The following is a 20,177-nucleotide window of genomic DNA, read 5'->3' as shown; positions in this document are numbered from 1 at the left end:
AAAGATTTTTTTTTGCACAGACTAGAAACATTTCTAAGAGACTGCGGTTCACTGGCCCAATCACCAAGCAAACAGTGGTCAATTCCAGCTAAACAGCCTAATTCAGGTGCTCCAAACCTGCATGAATGTGCCAGTTCCACTTCCCCTGGGTATTAACAACTGTATATAGGGAGACAAGATCTGCATTTCAGAGAACTGTATTCTATAGTTTTTCATGTGGCAGAACTCTGATTTCCTTCTCACCACCAGGAAAGGCAGAAGAGCCTAAGGAGAATTTCTTACAGAAACTGAATTAATGTCAGTACCACTGTGCCACAGAGACAGAGAAGTGCTATTGCTGCTGCAACAGAAACAGAAAAGGCATTGCTGTTGTCACAACAAGATGATACCATGGCAAATGCTGAGAGAGCAGTGCATGCTGTGTTATCATGTATTACAATTTGCACAGATTTTTAATAGGCTTTTACACATTGACCCCATTGAAGCAAAAGCAGTATCTCTAAAATAAACCTATCCATAATTGGACTTAAATTCTGGGCAGTAGAAGAAAGACAAGCACAGAAGATCCACCAAGGCTTCATGGTCTGAGGAAGGCAGGTTGCAGAAATGGATTCTGTGGCACTGTTCTGTTCAGAGGAGTGGTGCAGAATAGCCTGTGGTCATCCCCACAGCCAGACAAAGGCAAGCTCTGTTCTCCTAGATACAGCTGTCAAGGACATTAAGTGCAGCAGGGTCCAGCAGAATGCTCCTACTGGCTCCCTCAGAGATCTCATCCATCACTATTTATTTGCTCGGTGCTGTCAGTGTGAAAGCCCTTTACCTGATAGGCAAAAGGGAGAGACACTACCTTAAGAGAAGACGGTGGAGAGAGCACAAGGAAGAGTGAAAGAGATAAGGGACAAAGCAAACACCACAAACAGTTAACTCAGAATCTAGCTCATAACACATTTTAAAAGGAAAAAAAATTAGTGGAAGTCTATTGCAGCAAAAGTATGATTGAAATTAATTACTATAGATCTAGTTATCAAAGCACCATCATAAAACAGATCTCAACTCCCATTTTACACACAGATCCTTCAAAAGAATTATTAGCAGGGTCTATTTTTAAACTCCTCAAGCTTGCTCTTTTCTATGAGTGATAATCCTGCAAGACTCCCTTTGCTCAGTAAATAGTGGTTCCCCTGCAACATGACTTTTCAGAGCATGGCATTTCAGAAAGATTGAAGAAGGATAAGTGTGAGACAGCAGCAAAGTTCAAGGGATTGTTCTCATCTCTGCATCCCTTTTTTTTTTTTTTCTTTTAGACAGTCTACCCTAGTAATTGGGATTTAGAAATGTTGTTTTTTATACACGCAAACACATTGGAATAATTGAGACAAACATTCCCTACATCCTTGCAGGGTGGTGATGGAGTGGCCAACATGGGACTGACTCCAGAGCTGAGGCAGCTCCAGTAGTTTGTGTAAAGAAATTTTAAAATCCCAGCACAACCAAGCTCTCTGACAGATGGTGTCCTAGGAACAGTAACAGACACATACAGGAATAATTAAACACACAGATATCAGATGCTAAGAAGTCTGGCAGAGGAACTTTACAGAAGAAATGACAAATACAAGCACAAAGTCCCTATATGTATTTTATAGGCTATCACAATTCACAAAGAACAGAGAAATTAATGGAAACAGAATAATCCTGAAAAGCAGGATCATCATGAAAACATATGTAGCAAGATGTGTTTTGTAAGTGTCAAAGACTATACAACACAACTTATAAAATCTGTAAGTAAAAGCATTAGGACAAGAATAACAATTTCTAGATAAGAAAGAATGCTGAGAGACCAGAAAGATCAAAAGCAGCTAGTAAATCAGTAATAGCAGGTATCTTCAGCTTCCACCAATAAAGGTGCATGCCACATTAGGACAGTATTTTTAAAAAGTTTCTCAACACCTTGAGGAATCAGTACTTTTAACAACCAGTTTCAGGCTTACCCTCCGCTGAGCCCTCAGTAACAACCCCTGTTTAGCTGTTAGGCAACAGCAACTATGCTCCATGCAATTCCTGGCATTGTGTCAGTAACTAAGGCTGTTGACCAAGCTTTAAAATCTTGAAAAATGCTGAGCTGTGGGCAGGTTAGCTGTTTAATTACTTTTTACAAGAGTGCCAGAACGTGACCTAGAAACCCACAGATGGTCATCACAACGCCAGGCAGAAATGAGGCACAAGCAGAGCTGAGCTCACAGCACTTATGCTCAAGTAGATTTAATTACAAGACAAGAAGTCATTGCTTTACATGCAACAAAAAATTTATCCCTAAAGCATCTTCAAAAACCAACTTAAACTGCAGGTGCAACTCTTGGGGGTTTTTAATAACAAATAAAGCTCTGCTGTGTATGCAAGCTACATTTGGTGTCTCAATCCTGTAGCTGGGGTACAAGTACAGTCTGATGGCATATTGAACAGAGCCTCAGCCATACAGAACTGCATGCAGAAGCTGCTCACACAATAAATCTGACACTTTAAAGACTGTTGTAGAAAATCTGGCCGCCAATGTTAAGCTCCAGACCTATGCAAGCGTTTTTGCTGAATTACCACTTGAAAAGGAGCTTTCATAATGTGAGTGCTGACAACTGTGATTAAGGCCTGCAAGCAGATGTGACCACAATGCAGCTCACTGGTGGTGACTTCATTTGTTTTTTTAAACAAAATTTCAATACGTAAGCCTAAGATGCTTGTGCTCAATGACTACTGCAACTAAAACTGAAAGGCTGTTCTAAGTCAACTTGAGCTACAAACAAAAAGAAATCTGAATAGTTAGAACTTTTTAGGTTTACATAACTTTTCAGAAAAGCAGGGTTGAGGAAACTTTGCTGCTTTTAAAAATGAAGCTTTAAAACCAACTTACACAAACTAATATACTACTAAGATTTTTTAAAGCCCTCCTAATTAAAATCCATCTTTAGTAAAGAAGGCTACTAAATGGACAACTGACTCTTTTGTAAAACCATAAGTGCTCAGTATAATAAACTACAAGACAGATCAACATAAGCTACTTTAATATTTCAAGGAGTTCTGCCATTCTTACATTATGAGAAAGGACCCAAAGCTTGGGCTTATCACTGAAGAAAAAACTTGTAGCATATCTATAGTTATTCACTTTTCAAAGTAAGCAGGTCAGCATCCTAATTTTGATTTTGGTTTTCCCATCAGAAATGGATGCATTTCCAATTACACATCATAAACCCATGAACTGATCTCTACCAGAGGTCTGAAAGCTGAATTGTACAGATATCTCAAAATAAGAAGCATCAGAACTGCAACATTTCTGTCTCTCGGCAGGTATCAGAAATAGGAAGCTCTTAAAAAAGACTTCCAGCTGTAACAGATGAGAGAGCAGAAAGCAGGTTTGCCTTCAAATGAAAGTAATTCCTGATTCTGTCAATAAGAAATTTACAAACAACATTAAAGTAGAAACTGAAAGGGGACACAAGACCACTACTCTTCCTGCAGGTATGCCAGAGCCAGCTGGCCACAGATTTCACCCACCACTGCAGCCAAGGCCTGTCCCCAGTTCCTCTGCACGGGCAGATCAACATTACACCTGGACAGAGCCTTCTATTGGAGCTACACACTTTTTCAGAATTTGCCCCAAAAGAAAAATTTTGGAAGGTGGTTAGGTTAGACCTTGCAAGTCAGTGTGGCCTGAAAGGCTGAATTTCAATCCAGGCTGCATTTCAGAATGAAAACACTGTTCAACAGCCTTCTCATGCCACTATTTTCACACTCCAGTAAACCAACACACTTTTTATGACTGTCAACTTCCATTCAATGGGAGAGTCTGGCTTAGAATCACTGTTCTAGACAAGGTTGTGTTTGAAAAGTCTGTTGGATAGAAATCAATGCCACTAAATAAGAAAACAATATGCACCAGAAATAATTGTAAAACAACAGAGAAGTGTATGATATTTGATTTTGTTCTGCTTGCTCACTTCAGAATGTCAGCTGCTGGTGGGTTTCCAAGCGCTGCAGTGAAAGCACTGGGTCTGTGTGTACAGACATTTTTTACTACAAAAACACACACAAAAAGTCTGCAAACTGCAGGAGGACAGAGTACATCCATCATTCCCCTTTGTTTCCAACTGCAGTTTCCAGAACACCCCAAGAGCAGCAGCACAGTGTTGAGTGCCAGGCAGTGCTTTGTAAATCATTTAAGGAAGATTGAGTGAATATTTTATAAAGTGAAAGGCATCATCAGCAGTAATGCATCGTGAAACAGGCATTTACATTTTGCCACTAAACACTGTATTTTTAGGAGTAGCTCAGACCATTTTTCATGTTACAAGTTATTCTGGTGAAGAGACACATGTGAAGCACACCTTCCCTTCAGTGATCCTTAGTTTTGGCTTTTGCCCATGTAACATCCACTTTCACTATTTCCTGTAACCTCAAAAAAAGTGCACTGATTCAGCCAGAACAATTTCTGTCTTGCTAGGAAAAGGTTTAAGCTTTATAATGCTATACAACATACTTTAATGCCAAGACAGAACTTTATGTTATATTTCAACTTTGTTTCTCCCAAGGACAACCCAAATTATTTATTACCTCTTCTTCCTCTACTGTCTAGCTTAAAGACCAAGTTAGCATTCTTTTTTTTTTTTTTTCTTTTCATTCTTTCTTATTTCTGTATACAGAAAGGTTGGCTGGGAAAGAAATTACGAGTTGAATTTTGGCAGATACTTTTTTGTGGTTTTGGCTTGGGTTTGTTGGAGGTTTTTTGTTTTATTTTGGTGTTTGAACTTCAAGGAGCTTACCTCAGATGTATGAGGTAGCGTAGTAGCCTTTCTTCAGTCTGGTGACTGTTTTCTTTATTGACAGTTCTCTTGACTTCTCGTCTCACAGGAACAGAAAAAGTTCTTTGCCGTAGGAATGTTTGATGATTAGCTGGCATTTCTCTCAAGTCATAGATCACCACAAACATCTTCACCACAGTTTTGTTAGGGTTAAATAAGGTCTGAAAAGACAAACGGTTCAATACAATAGTCTTAAGAGATGACAAATTTTTTTTAAAAAAACAACAAATCTAACCCAAACTTGATCTGTCAAAATGGTTATCTATGCACTTTGTTTCTGTGCCATACAGAAACATTTATGTAAAGACATTGTGAAGCCTTTCTGGTTTTCAACACTTCGGCTACCAGCAATTCCCATTTGAATTATGTTATAATTATAATGCTAAACACGATCTAATCTGAATGAAACACTAGTATATGACTACTCTTACTTTGCTAATCAGCATCCCCGTTTTTGTTAATTTTTCCAGTCAGCTTTTTGTCTACACTGTTTTCCAGACACAATACACTTGCAGGAAGCACAGTGGTGGGCTCCGCTTTTAAACCTGAAATTATGAATGTGTTATCTTGGACTGGGTTCTAAAAAGAAAGAGTTCACTGGTTCTAAGCAATGAGTGTGATTTACTTTTTATTACAAAAGTAAAGGTGGTGTTAAAATATTACAAAAAGTAGATACAATTATTCAATCTCAATTGCTTTAGAAGAATTTCAGGATTTGGACTGTGGCCTAATTACTTCCCCAAGACTTTTTCAAAGCCACAGTGTCCCCAGGTATTCCAAATCTCCTGGAACTGATTGTAAGGCTCCTCCGAGCACAAAAGTGTTCAAAGATTGGGAATCTTTTTTGCCCCACACACAGATTTCTACTTTGAGTTACTACAGTACCTACAGAGATGCACATTTCCACTGCTAGCTTCATGCTCATCTCCAATAAACTCATCTGTGCATGACTTTCTGGATATTAGTGGTTTCAAGGCACTTATCTGCTGAGTACGTACCACTTGTATTGTTCCTGAAGGCGGTACCCGATAACCCCTTTTACCAAGGGACTCTAAAGTAATTACACCCTACAAAAACAAAACCCATATTTAGGTCACAGAGATAAACAAATCAAAATGTTCTAGTCATGTAATTGCATTAATTTGAAGCATAATCAGTAATTTATAAAAACTAAAAATAGAGAAGGCAATACATTTAAACAATGCAGTTAAAAAATCAACAGCAGGGGCCTTAAAGATACTTTGGCAGACCATTAAAAGCTGTGCAATAAGAGGTACATACTCCTCTTGAAACAAGATTCAAGTTTCCACATCTTCTCCACATCAGGGAGCTAGGACAAAACGGAGCTTTCTTTTCAAAGCAGCTGGGAGGTTAAACTGAAACATTTGTCCCCTCCTTTCCATTTCTATATCATCTACAATTGCACCAATAATACTCCAAATCTCACAGAACTCATTTTTGCCTTTCAAAGGCAGCAGATGTACTTAATCTTCCATTCTAATCCAAACCTTAGGAAGGATGACATCTGCTTTTGTACCAGCTGTGATGCACAGAGCAGCCCCACGGGCGCTGTGGCTGCCGAGGCCACGCTGGGGGCACTGCCACACGGCTGGGCACCCTGCAGGGCACCAGGGCTGCACAGGGCTCCAGAACCCGAACCAAACAACAACCAGGAACAGACCCCACAGCACACAAACTAGCTATACAAACAGAAACAATGTTTCTGATGATGGAGGCACTACACAAATGCTGTATTAATCCTGCGAGACTCAGCCATAATAGCATATTTGAAAATAGCATGTGGAAAAGCCTGAAACAATGAAACCCAGCTAGGAAAATAAGCAATGCTACTTTTAACCATTTGAGGAACATGAGAATCCCTTCATCTCCTAGAAAATCACATTAAATATTCTAGAAAGATGAAAGCAAAAGAATAGATACTTTTTGCAGTGGTTAAAACATATACAAGTTTAAACTCAAAGCCGTTACTTAAACTCTAAGCAATTTCATTTTCTAAATACTTTCCAAAACAGAAGGTCAGAAATGGTAACTGCTATGAATTTAAAATTTAACTCTAAATAGTGGAATACTCAGATGTTCACTGCTTGACTTCCACATTTAAACAAACCCTTTAGTGCATATTAGACAAACATACACATATGAAAATCTCTAAAAATTGGACCTGTCACCTATGTAAAATTAAGGTTCCTTAACAGGCATTCAGAACAAATCCAGCCTCTGATTCAATGCCAGCATACAAGTCACCATTTTCTTTTTACAGAGGAGCACTTTTAGACATGCAAAGCCCATGTGGAACAGAATTAGCACCCAGAGACTGAGAACACAAACACTGCATGGCTGCAAACATCAGCAAACCATGCAGCCTATGAGGGTGCTGAGCGTCACCACAGCCCAGGCAGTAACTGCTTTAAAAGAAAGGGCTGAGTAACTTCCAAGGCTAAGGTGTCCATCAGCCCTTTGGCCTGCACCTAAGCCACTCTGCAGGGTGGTTAGTTGCCCAGAGCAGCTGCTTGTTGGGACAACAAAATGTATCCTGTTAAGTCCAGCTATTGCCTCACTGCTATTTTAAGTTAGATGGATAAAAAGAGATGTTGGGGGTTGATCACTGCAGTGTGGGGGGAGACAAATACATTGAATATCCCAAGATGAGAACAGCTGAACGGTGGGGCAGAAAAGTAGAAGGAAAAGCACTACTTAGAGAAAGGAAGGAGGACAGGAGAACTCTGTCATAGGCAGTTGAAAATAAGCCTGCAAATCTTTACCTTCTGAACCCTCTACTCACCAAGCTCTTGCTCTTCACCTCCACATATCAGAACTTATTTAAAATAAATCCAACCACACATTTACCATGTAAGGAGAGGGAGCATTGTCATCTGAAACGCTGTAGAATGACACCTCAACTGGCAGAGTCATGTGCGTGGGACAAAAGACTCCACTTGCTCCCACCTCTGCTGTGAAACCCTCCACGATACCCAGCGGGTCCAGGCGGAAATTCAGGACAGATTCCTGAGAAACAAAGCACACACAGCTTGGCTTGGGATCACCTCAAATAAAACAGAGCATAACTTCTGTCAGAAATTCTGTAATCAGGAAATAAGTGCAAAAGCCCACAGAGAACTTTATTGCAGCAGGATCTGTGCTTGGTTTTCAACATATACTATCTGAAAAAAATTAATTAACCTAGATTATGTAACCTTCCCTACAAATTCAACTCTGTACTTCACAAGACAGTACAATATAACCCTTTAATGCACTGGCTAATAGCTGCTGTTATTGGATATGCTATATGAAGTGAAGAGCTGGAGCCTTCACTTCAAACACATTCTGTTTAACACACTGATTCAACCCAGCTTTTGTGACATACTAAGTAGACTTTAAGAGTGAAAATGTAAGTTCTTTTTTCTAGGTAAGTACATTATAAACATGAACAATTACAGGTTATTAAATCTCATTTATGGCAACAGAACATCTTCTAACTTGACCCTAGTGGGAAACAAAGCCTTAAGCAACTCATTGTATTTGATTCTCTGAGACAGAAGATGTCTGGGGCATGAAATAAGTGCCTTTACAGCTGGAAATGAAAACAAATTTTATTCAATTCAGTCAGGAACTTTTACATTCTAATAGTGCTGGAATTGTTCACAGTAATATACTTTTAAAAGCAGTACAGAAGAGTAAAAATACCACAAGAATTCTAGAGAATATGCAATACCTCAAAGTTTCCCAGAAGGCTCAGACTTGTTACTGGGGGAGCACTAGAACTTAGGATTGGTTTCCCATGGCTGTCATCTGGATCACTGTCTTTGTTTATACATTGTTGTGGGCTATTAAAAAAAGACAGAATAAATATAGAGGATAAACACGTTTGCTTTTGTCTTCTGGGTATAAACAGCTCTAGAAAGAATAATTTACTTACTGTACTACAAAATGTTGTTCTAAGGAAGTAACAGTTGAACATTGCTTATTAATACCTTAGCAGAACGTTTTCTAGTTAACTGAAAAAATATTTTTACCAGCTTTACATTACAAGGGATAAAGATGATAAAAAATTGTTCTTTAGCTCCATTTGCAGGAGCCAAAATATAGTATTATTTCCTCTTGTATGTGGGTACTTTTGTCTCATATTCTCATATGAGATATGAGATATATGTCATATTTCCAACACCAAACTACCATACCAAAAGCTGTTTATGTTACATGTATTAATGTATGAAAGGTCATGATTTGCCCTTTTTAAAAGTCTGGTTCTCTGAACAAGTGAAGGCAAAATGCTTAACACGTTCAACACTATGAGCAAAATACAACACAAAAATAACATTGTTTTGCAGGAGAATCAACAATTACTAGCTTTTCTGTCTGAAAACTCAAGTGCATCTGACAGCATATCTACCCTTGCATGGGACAGAATTCATTCTGCCAGCAGCTCTCATTGCATGGCTATGTCCCAGAGCTGTACTAACCTAGAAACTCCCAGGGCAACTCAGCTGCTGAGCCTTTTATCAAAATAAGGATTCCTTTGAAAGCATTTTTTGTCTTTGCTAACATGCTTTGATTTTGCATATAAATATATATATACATTATGCCTCCCTCAAAAATCTCAATGTTTCTGGTAAATAAAACATACCTTCTTGCAGACAGACATTTCAACAATGAAGAATCCAGATCAAAGCACCCAGACTGTGTTTTCCTTTGAGGAACCTCAACAAGGAAAGAAGATGTTAATTTGAAAACTGAACTGCTACCACAGGCAATTTTGCCAAGTAAGCACATTTTGCCAAGAATTTTCATGACATTATAAAATTACAAAAACAGAGCAGAGAATATAATTCTTATGCATTTTAAACTTAGTGAAGAAAGTTCTAGGATAATTAATGATGAGACTGTAAATTCTGATTAACAGGAAGCATTTCAATAAAGACATTCAGGAAGCTGATGTCTCTTTGGAACAGGACAGAACATTACTAATAAACAGGCTGTAACAATTTCCATCCAATTTCCCTGAAAATATGACAGCCTTTACAGGCAAGGAAGAATAAAGCATCCCATGTGTTGATTGCTACTTCAGTAGTTTTAATAGGAACTGCCTGGTTTTTTAAAACTCCAAACAACCTACCAAGAACTCTAACACTCCCCTAGTGTCTGCCTTATCACAGCAGCTTTGTTCACTAAGTCATTCCATGACACCTCTAGTTACTGAGCAATATACAGTACAAACTGTTCACAGAAACAAAGGCTTTGGAATAATGGGCAATCAGGTGTTGAAAAGGAACACAAAATCCCCTAAATGAAAAAATGTTAACTTACACTTAAAACACTGATCTTCAAAATGCTTTCTTTTGTGCTCTAGAATAGCACCAAAGCATTGTTTCTATCCATTTTTCAATTTAATGCCACCTTTTGTTAATCTTGATATGATCTCAAAAACTACATCTTTAGTATTTTCTTTTCCAAAATTATTATTCAGCCTAATTTACATGTTCTCTCATTTAAGCATTACTTTCTACTCACAAGAGTATTCACTGTGACACAAAGTAAATACACACCCTTCACCTAGGTATTTTGTCAAATTCTGCCATGCACAGACATTAGAAGAACAAACAGTCCCTTTCTCAGCTATAAGAATTTCCAGAATAACTTACAGGACTTGAAAGCAGAGGCAGTCCAGTTCTGGGATGAAAAGCCTTGGTTGAAGTTCCATCCAGGGATCTAAAATTGTGTTTCCTCCACGTATTCGTGTGTTTTAGAGGTGGTGCTTTCTGCCAGCAAAACAAATGTACTGAGCTTATCAGTGGAATATTTCAGTGACCTATCATGGTAACACTCACTTGCTGTAAGAGAGATGATTCCTGACCCAGGTGGATCTACAGCACACTAGCATGGGATGAAACATTCAGTAGAAATTCCCCTTGACTCAATCCACAGCTACAGACTGCCCCTAACAGATCACATTCCCTACTCAGATGGGTGCATTTCTACAAACCAGGGTGCCTCCCTGCCCATGGAAACAGCCCTTGCATAACTCTGTCACCATGAGGGGAAGAGGACAGTTAGTCCTTCTCCATGCTGAACTGAAGTTTAGGGGAGGCACCAACGGCCAAGTTACCCCATCACACAGAATCACTAGACAGGTCACCTTGTCAGCTAGGCCATGGCAATAAATTGGTTTTTGTACACCTCCAGGGATGGTGACTCCACCACCTGGGGAATCCATTCCCATGCTTAACCCTTTCCATGAAGAAATTCTTCCTGAGTTACTTCAGGCCAGGACTACAATGGTAATACCCTGCTACCTGCAAGGTCAGGCTGAAACTCCTCTTCATGCTGGCCCCCAGCAGACAGAGGGTACAAGCTATGTGACAAAGGGCAGTTAGAGGAATTATTATTTGTTCCCAAATGTACTTACCTGTACATCTGGGTTCCTCTGCCGCTCACCCTTAACCACATTGTCTTCTGCAGGTTTCTTCTGAGAAGTGCTTTGAAAATCAAGGCCTGTTGGGTCTTCATTCTCATCATGTGCAGTTTTTGTTTTATCTTGTTTGGTTTTGGTTTTAAAACTGTCATGGTCTTTATTTAAATAATTTTCAATACTAATAAGTTGTGTATTTTGCTCATAAATAATTGGTTTTTTGGAGTCTCTGTCTAAACACTTGAGCTCATTTTTGTGCAAAGAGTCAGATAGCGGGATCACGGTTGCTTTTTTTGTACCTTCAAGTATTCTGCATTTTTCTATCTGTATATTATTACAACTGTCTGTGCCATTGTTCTCACTAACAATTGTTCTTTCTTTAAGTTTATTTGTGCAAATCTGTTCATCAATGCTGCTGGGATTTGAACCCTGTTTAATTCCATTGGTTATCTGGTCTTTCTGTGCACAACCAGAATGTATTTCCAATTTATCTGGAATTTCAGATTTGTTTTCTTTAATACATGATGATGATATGTGAATGCTACTAAATGCATGACAAGTTTTATTGGAAGTCTGATGAAATGAATTTTGGACAGCCTCACTGGGTTTTGCTAAAACCAATTTTCTTCTTGCTTGGACTTTTAGAGAAGTCTTCAATTCTCCATCAAACCTAGAAGGACTGATAGGAGTATCAGGTGTCTTTGTCCCTGATTTACTGCTGTCTTCTAACAAAGAAAATTTTGATTTAGCAGACGAAACAGAAGACGATTCCTTGCCTTTCTTCAGCAAATTTTCATCTTCATACGTACTTCGGAAAATTTTTGCCGTGACTGGACTAGCCTCATGCACTTTGAATGGACGTCCAGCAGCATGGGAAGTGGCTGGATCACAATGGATCAAGTGCTGGGCAATCCTTGCTATCACCTCCTGGCGCTCCTGGAGCAGGGAATCAATCAGGGGGTTACCCTCCCCTGCTGACTGACGGCCACAATGGCTCCCTGGCACACGGGCATCGAGCAGGGGCACCTCTGGCACTGCTCTAGCTTTGCCTTCATCACCATCCTCCTGTTTTGCATTGTCTAAGTTGGCAGCAGGAACAGGGGAGCTCTCCTTGCTTTTCCTTGGCAAGTTTTCCTCTTCAAAAGTGCTCCGAAAAGCTTTTGGTGTAGCTGAGATGTTTTCATGTGTGGTGAATGGACGCCCAGCAACAACTGGTGAAGTAGCTGGATCACAGTGAATCAAGTGCTGAGCGATCCTTGCGATGACTTCTTGTCGCTCTTGAAGCAAAGAGCCTATCAAAGGATTGGTTTCTCCTGTGGGCTGATGAGAGCAGTGACTGTTCGAAACACGGGAATCCACCAGAGAGTAGGATTTAAAAGTTCTGACTGGTGTTTCACGAGCCTGTGTCTTGTTGTCTGCTGTAGCATTATAGCACTGAACTTTGGACTGTGACGCCCCAAAGTCAGATCCAAGTCTGGTAGATGGATAAAGTTTTAAATTTCTAAAAGATGTAGTAAATTCAGGCATCTTTTTTCCATTAAGCAGGCTTTCAGGTGTCATTGTCCATGTCTGCTTCCCATGAAAACGCAGGGGACTGGAAGTGCTGCATTGCTGAGCAGCACTGGGATCGCTGCGCTGATGGAACTTTCGCTCTTGCATTTGCTTTTCATAAAAGCTAAGGTTGGTGTGAATACTACAGGTCAAAACTGGGTAGTTGGATTGCCTGGGCAGGGACTGGACGCTGACCCTCAAGGCCACATTGTGAGAAACATTAGGAACAGGAAAGACATGCTCAGTGGGTGTCTGGGAGAACGTCCACTGCAAGTCCACATCTGCAGCGCTCACCCTGAAACAATACCAAAGGGCATTTACAAAAATAGCTAAATGAAAAGTTTTTAATTATCTACTTTGTAACAAATATCTAAGAAAAAGCACTAGAAACATCAGCAACTGCTTTATTTGCACAGTACACAAATCCTATAGAACTACCAAAGTACCAGGCCAACAATATGGCACCTTCTAAAAGCAAGCAGGAAACAAGAGAGAAGAATGATTTTAAGAGAAGCTGCAGCAATCGGCAAACAGTAAACCAGTTTTTTTCCATTGCAGGCATACCTGTACAGGATGTTTCGGGGAACAGCACCATGTGAAACACTCAGCCACGCGCTCAGCTGAGAGAAGAAAACAAAGGAGCGAACTGCCAGTAAAAGGGTCTTCTCTTCAATAAATCGATCTCCACTCCTAAGCATTTAAAGACAAACACATGAGTGTTGGTAAGAATGCTCAGAGACCTATTAGAACTAGAACATTGTCAGATCTTTGGTCAGAAAATAAAATATAGCTAAATCAAGCAAAAACTCCTCAAACATTTTGAAAATTCCAGAGCCTCATTTGTTTTTATACACATGAAAAAATTTGACATAACAAATGTTACATGTTACTATTTGCAGCCAGGATCATTTCATACTCTGCACTGCAGAAATTTTGAGTATAAGATGACTAAAATTGAAATGCTTCAATTTCACTAGCAAACAGTAGTTTTCTTAGATCAGTCCTCATGGCAAAGAGCCAGTTCAAAAACACTAATTGATTACTTTAAGGACTTTAATATGACAAGATTCTTGCAATTATCAACTAATCCTCATATCCAACTTACTGTCGAGGAACTGGCTCCAAAATCCACCTTTCTAATAGCAATGCATCTTGTTTGATTGCAGGATCATTTAAATCATTCCCCTCTGTGGTGGGCCCTTCATCACTATAGCAACAGTCTGGAAGTAGCATCACTTCTACCATGATTGGAATATTGTTCTTCCACAGAAGCATAACCTCAGATCTGGTTCGTCTGGCCTGACGACACTGAGGGAAAGCAAATGTCAACAAACACAAGCCATAAAAATACTAGCTAGATTTAAATGTGATAAAAAAGCACATTCTAAAATACTAGAGAAGGGTAAGGGTCAAATTCTGTTTGGTTTCACCAAATCAGAAATAAGATTCCAGAGCTATTAAATGAAAAAATAATTAACACCTCCTTTACAGTTGCTATTTGAGCAGCTTTCTTTAGGAAATTTAAAAAGCTTGTCAAAATGCATTTCCCCAACCACTGCACTTTGCTACCTTGTAGTTACCTCTCCACAAGGCACCCTCTTGGGTAGACAGACTCCAGCAGTATCTTTAAAAATTCTGTGTCCTGGAGCAGGCTAACTTCTGCATGAATATAACTTAAATTCCCACAGTACTTAAGAACTTTTACTTGAGAAATAGAATGTTCCAACCTTACTCCCAAATAGCCAGGCTAGATTTGATGTGCTTGTGTTTTTTGGATCACTAACTTTTCCAGAACACCTGGAAAAGCAAAAAGTTAGGCAAGTCAGCCTACATTTTCTCAAAAGAAACCCCAGACCAAGAATACTAAGTATAGTGCTTGTCATTTGCATAATAAAGATTCAAACAAGCACTGCATTCAGGTAGTCATGCAGAACTTCATGTGCAAGGATAAAAGGCTTAATGATCTCTCATTTTAAGGACAGATCTATTATTAGCAGGGTACTGAATTACATACTCATTTAAATGAAGGACTGCCAGAAAGCCATTGTTACTCATGCTGAACTGTGAATCCACTGTGGGGTTCCTGGCTGACTTTAACCACAGGAGCAAGGATTTGTGACATGAAATGGGTACCACCACCATACCTGAGCCAGTTTGTCACTGCATTCATGCTTAGTTGTTGGTGGCTGACTTGACTGTGCTGGTGGGCAGTGAAAGCCCTCTGTCCTGCCCTTGATGGAGTACTCTGGTGTCCGGCCCTCCGTGATCAGCAGGGCCAGGGAGACCAGGAACTCCTCAGCTTCATACTCAAAGTATTCATCCAAAGTATCTGCCATTTCAAAAAGAAAATAATTAATGACATTTGCTGGATACCAACTGTTGGTAGACTCTTCAGTTTGTTTCAGTTACACTTGAAATGAGGCTAGGCTATGGTAAATGGATCTTTGTGTCAGACTGACTGCACTCTCCATAAAACCCACCAGCCCCCACTCCAGCACCACAAAACAACTTTCCTCATCTCATAATGCTGTCACCACAAACAAAGAACTTTGTTTTTCTACAGCTTTTCCAGAAGACAAAAGGTTTCTGGGCTCTTGTTGGAGAAGTCTAATGATAGTATGACTTGGCATTGTTATTATCATCTGACAGATGGAACAAGAAGCCACAATATATCATAAAGTAGATTAAAAATTGAAGAAGAAAAAGAAATATTTACTTCTATTATGGAAAAAGTGGGACACAATGTTCTTTAAGATTTTTTTTGCAAGTCCCTCCTGCTGAGAGCAGAGCTTACTTCAGAGGTTCATTTTTAGTTACCACTAACACATAGGAAATGTTCTGAAGAAACATACAGACTATTCATTGTTTTGTACCACGGTCAGTCTAAACTTGTGCAAAGAATGAAAACTCAACAAGTCTCTGTAGACAAAGCAGCAGCTGGCATTGCTCTTCATGAAGAGCCCTGGCACACCCAGTTCCTGCAGAGTTAACAGGCACCATTTTATGGTGTTTTATAGAGCACCCTTCTCCTCCTCCTCACTCATCACGAGGATGTCACCCATCATTCAAACACATTTAAGTACAACCAGATCATGTCGTTCCCCTCACTGCTTCAAAACACTTCAAGTTTCAAAATTATTTAATTATTGAAGAGGTTACAGAAAACTCTCTTTTCCATGAAAGCTACAATACATTCCCTTCAAAGTCTATTTTAAGAGCAGCAAAGAAAAGCGGGTGGAGGCAGGGCTGCCAGCAGTTCTTTACCTTTATTTTGATGCTTTAGGGGAACAAAAGCACCTGACATCTCCACAATTTTAGCTTAAATGTCCTATGTCATCCACCAAAACTGCCACAGGGAGAGAGTTAATTTCTATTCACGTTTCAATTATCATGCATAAAATACCTTTCAGAAGTCTTTTTTGTCTTGGGCCCCTAATAGCAGAGAGCATTTGGCAAACACTGCACTGGCAGATTTGAGAGATGCACACAAGAATGGATGCATGAAACAAAAGCTCCAATTAAATGTGCAATTATCTGCATATGCAAATCATGGAGTGTGTACAACTAGCTTTTGCATGTACATATTTGCCTAGCCCAGGCTTGTACACCATGGACCCCAGGGCTTACAGACTGTTTGAAGGGATCTACACAAGGTAAGTAAGAGAAGTCAGCCCACTGCTGAAGAAGAGCCAGAGGACAGAGGAATTACCCTGGAGGACCCCATGTGGCATGTGAACAATACATTAATTCATCTGGCATAAGTTAAAATGGTCATTCACCTGATGGATGGCAAAAAGTATCTAATAAAGGCGCATGAAAGATTAAAGGAATGGTAAATAACAGAGAAGACAAGCCTCTGAGGTAGTGATATGAGTCACCTACAAAATTAGGCACCTGCACTTTTTTTTCAGATGGAAGTCTGGTAAACAATAGGCAAGTCATACTTGGGAATAGGAAAATGGAATTTGGGAAGACTCTGAAAAGGATTTGGATATACAACAGACAAAAAAAAATTTTCAGTATTATCTTGCTGCTAAGTTCATCTTTGTATGTCCAAAGGCCATGGTAATTTCAAGAAAGTCACAGCATGAAGGATCACTACTGGCATATTTGGCATACTCTGACAAAGAAGTTCAAAAATCGAGAAAGTGTTCAACAGGAGTTAAAATAATTTAAACAAGAATTGCCTCATGCCTAGCAGACTAAACAAAACTAACTCACTCCTACAAAAATCTGAAAGAATAGTTTTTAGTTAAGATACATAAAAACATGTATGATTTTTAAGAAAAACTGCAAAGAGAGTGTGATCAAGATCAGCACAGTAAAATGTGATACAGCACAGTAAAATGTGATACCTGAAAACTTACATTAGAGAATTTTAAGTGGCAAGTACCAGTAAAACAGACATGCCCTTCAATTACCATTAGCAGCATACCAGATGAAGCAGTAGACTTTGTATTATTTAGCTCTCTTTTTAAGAGAGCCACATGTTATCAAAATCTTTTGGACTTGACACAAATTAATGGACAAATCCTATGGCCTGAGTGCTTCTACTGAGCAGTTAAGATTTAGGCAAAAAAACCCCACCCCTTTTTTGCATTCAAAAGCCTCTGATACCAAAGCCTATATTGCCTACCTAAAGTGCTCAGTGCCTTCACAAAGCTGTCACAGGTCACTACAAGGCACAGACAGTTTAAGATGTTCAGATAAAAGACCCAGTGAATAGCAAATTAGCAAGATGTAGTGAATCAAGCCAGGTACATATTCTGAAATAATCATCACTCAAGAAACAGATTACATACAAAATATTGATTTATGTAAACAGATGAAGCTCACTTCCAAGTTCAATTTACAAATACAGCCTCTGTTGCTGTATCAGACCTATTATTTCAGAAGCAACCAGTTTCTTGCCTTAAGAATAGAAGAGAAGGCCCAACTAGCTAAAGAGACACATTTATGTAGTTATATTGGCTGCAGTTACAAAAACACCATGTTGTTTCAAAATAAAATGGCATCACTAAAAAGTCTGTGTTAAACTAAGAAATGCTGCAGCATTATAAAGACAGGGCCAGTACTTTAAAATTATGTCAGCAAGGTAATCAACCAGTTATTTGATCTGGACCTTAAAAAAAATAAAATTAAAGCACAAATAGCAAGAGATATCAAGAAATATATTTTTTCCTACAAAGTTCATGTGGCATAATATCTTTTTTTTAGCTCCACTAGATTTACATATCATTTAGCAACTTCTAAGAGTTTTCATAAAGGAAAAAACCCTATAACCATTGAGAAGCCTGGTAATTGTTCCTATACAACAGACACAGATGATGCAAGTTGATGTAATTGAGGACAATGTGGAATGACATTTATAGAAACAGCAAACTCAGTGTTTAAGTAAAAAAAGTCTTACTGTGTGTGTGCTGTAACTGGTTATGTGTATGAATCAGCCCTAGGACACATCATATATTGTGTATAGAATAGCCTCAATCCTATAACCTGACTATACAACTGTGATTATTGTTCTGCTTCATTTCTAGCACTGCAACATGCTAAGTATATAGCATAAAACATGCATCTCTGCACTGTCTGGGGTTTATTCTCCTTAAAATAGCAAAAAAATCCAGTTAGCAGACACAAGTAAATAAGAATTAAAGTAATAAGGCACTACAGCCCTTTAACCAATACATTATACCTAAAGGCTTTTGACCAGGTGGGCACAAGAGATAGCAGCAGGTGTCAGACTACTCTAGAAGGAAGAAAGAGAAATTTAAATTTAGACTGAAGCTACTGTGCATAGAGCAAAGCATACAATACTGGAGAACTGAATATACAATACTGGAACTTTGTTTTCCTTTGCCTCCTGCACATATCAACCCCAGCAAAGACTGATTTTCTACACCTTCTCAAAAAACAGAAAAGCCCATTTAACCAGAAATGTCAGTCTTCAAATCCTTGTCCTCCTACCTCCACTACACACAGGTGCATGAGCACTGGAATACAGAATAAGAACCCACAATCCCCCCCCAAACTGAAATTGGCTCACATTCTGAAACACCAATTAAGGTTAGTTATGTGGTAGTAGGGATTCACAAATCCACTTAACTGTAACCCAAGGACTCTCTGAAAACTTCAGTTAATTGAGTTATGCTTAGCTGACTCCTTTCCCAACTAGGTCACGCTTGTGCAGACCAACTCCCTTCCCTTTCCTATCACAGCTTTTTCTGTAGTAATTACAGAAGATGTTTTCCTGAAATACATGTTTTAGAAGAGCATTTAATCTGTTTTCTAGGCTCAGGCCAGGAAACAAAGACATTTGGTATCATGTAACCCATTGTGTTCCAGGTGCCACCAGAGGATGCATCTGGGGGCTGCTGCCCTGTCCTGCCTGGGCACAGCAAGGCAATAAAGGGCCCCAGCAGAGCCTCTCCTGCCCTGTGCCACCCTCCCATCATGACCAGGCTGTGACACAATCACAGTCTCTCCTAGTCCATGCTTATTTTATTGTCCTAGAACCTCTCATACTGCACTGCTCACCACAACTGTCTACCAAACTCGTCCTCTTCTCAGAAAAAGAGCTCATTTCTGCAAAGAGACTTTCTTCAAAGAAAGACAATTTAGTTCAACTGAGAGTATCCTTTAATCCTGACCTTTACTGATTGAGGGCTACTTCCTTTGAGAGTCCATGAAACAACTAATAATTGTCCTTGAATATGCTCTGTAACAGCCCAGACCTTTCCTGGAAAATTTTTAGGCACCCATAATGGATTTTGAAGGCCCCTGATTAAAAGTAATCACACTCCTATTTTACTTAGAAAGTTGAAACCCAGTAGGTAAAATACTTAACAAAAAATGGAGTATATGGTGTAGCCTGTTGGGATTCCCAGCTGATCAAGCCCTGCTCAGTGGGCACCATGGCATGGCTGCCCACATCTGCTCTCTCCTTCCTTTCTCAAAGACTAAAAGCCTGGATTAAATAATTGGATTTCTTTGTTGTGCTTTCAGCACAGGCAGCCCTTAAGGAGACACTTCAGTCCAAGGGTGCCATGGCAGGAGAGTCAGGTACACTGCAGGAGAAGTGGCTGCACTGTCAGAACTCAGAACCCATCACCCCCCAGCAAGGGCAGTGCCCTGCTTTGAAAAAATTACAGCAAAAGCCCTTCCTGCAAATCAATCAACTCTGAATAAGTTTTATATCTTGCTATTCCAAGAAACAGGTTAAAGGTACTTCCACATTTCAAGAGTAAGGCAGGGATTCAAGAAACTAAAGGAAATGAAACACAATGTAAACCTTTGACTAACAGCTTCTCTTCTGGAATTAGAAACACCTACGGATGCTTTGGTTAACTAATTCC

At 39.4% G+C, this 20,177-nt stretch overlaps 1 protein-coding gene across 4 annotated transcripts in view; it reads right to left on the bottom strand.

Annotated features, from left to right (window-relative positions):
- ATOSA (atos homolog A) overlaps positions 1-20,177 on the bottom strand; it is a 47,618-nt gene that overhangs the window by 1,829 nt on the left and 25,612 nt on the right. For all 4 annotated transcript variants that reach the window (XM_064721886.1, XM_064721885.1, XM_064721884.1 and 1 more), the window contains 10 exons: positions 14,970-15,154; positions 13,931-14,133; positions 13,390-13,515; positions 11,272-13,120; positions 10,508-10,624; positions 9,493-9,566; positions 8,581-8,692; positions 7,716-7,874; positions 5,846-5,914; positions 4,809-5,008 (listed from right to left, as the gene is read on the bottom strand). In XM_064721886.1, the coding sequence (XP_064577956.1) occupies positions 4,809-5,008; positions 5,846-5,914; positions 7,716-7,874; positions 8,581-8,692; positions 9,493-9,566; positions 10,508-10,624; positions 11,272-13,120; positions 13,390-13,515; positions 13,931-14,133; positions 14,970-15,154 (3,094 nt within the window). The remainder of the gene's footprint in view (positions 1-4,808; positions 5,009-5,845; positions 5,915-7,715; positions 7,875-8,580; positions 8,693-9,492; positions 9,567-10,507; positions 10,625-11,271; positions 13,121-13,389; positions 13,516-13,930; positions 14,134-14,969; positions 15,155-20,177) is intronic.

The sequence above is a fragment of the Zonotrichia leucophrys genome, chromosome 10, assembly GCF_028769735.1.
Source record: "Zonotrichia leucophrys gambelii isolate GWCS_2022_RI chromosome 10, RI_Zleu_2.0, whole genome shotgun sequence".
In the NCBI taxonomy this organism is placed as follows: Eukaryota; Metazoa; Chordata; class Aves; order Passeriformes; family Passerellidae; genus Zonotrichia; species Zonotrichia leucophrys.
This window is presented reverse-complemented; position numbering and strand designations above follow the sequence as displayed.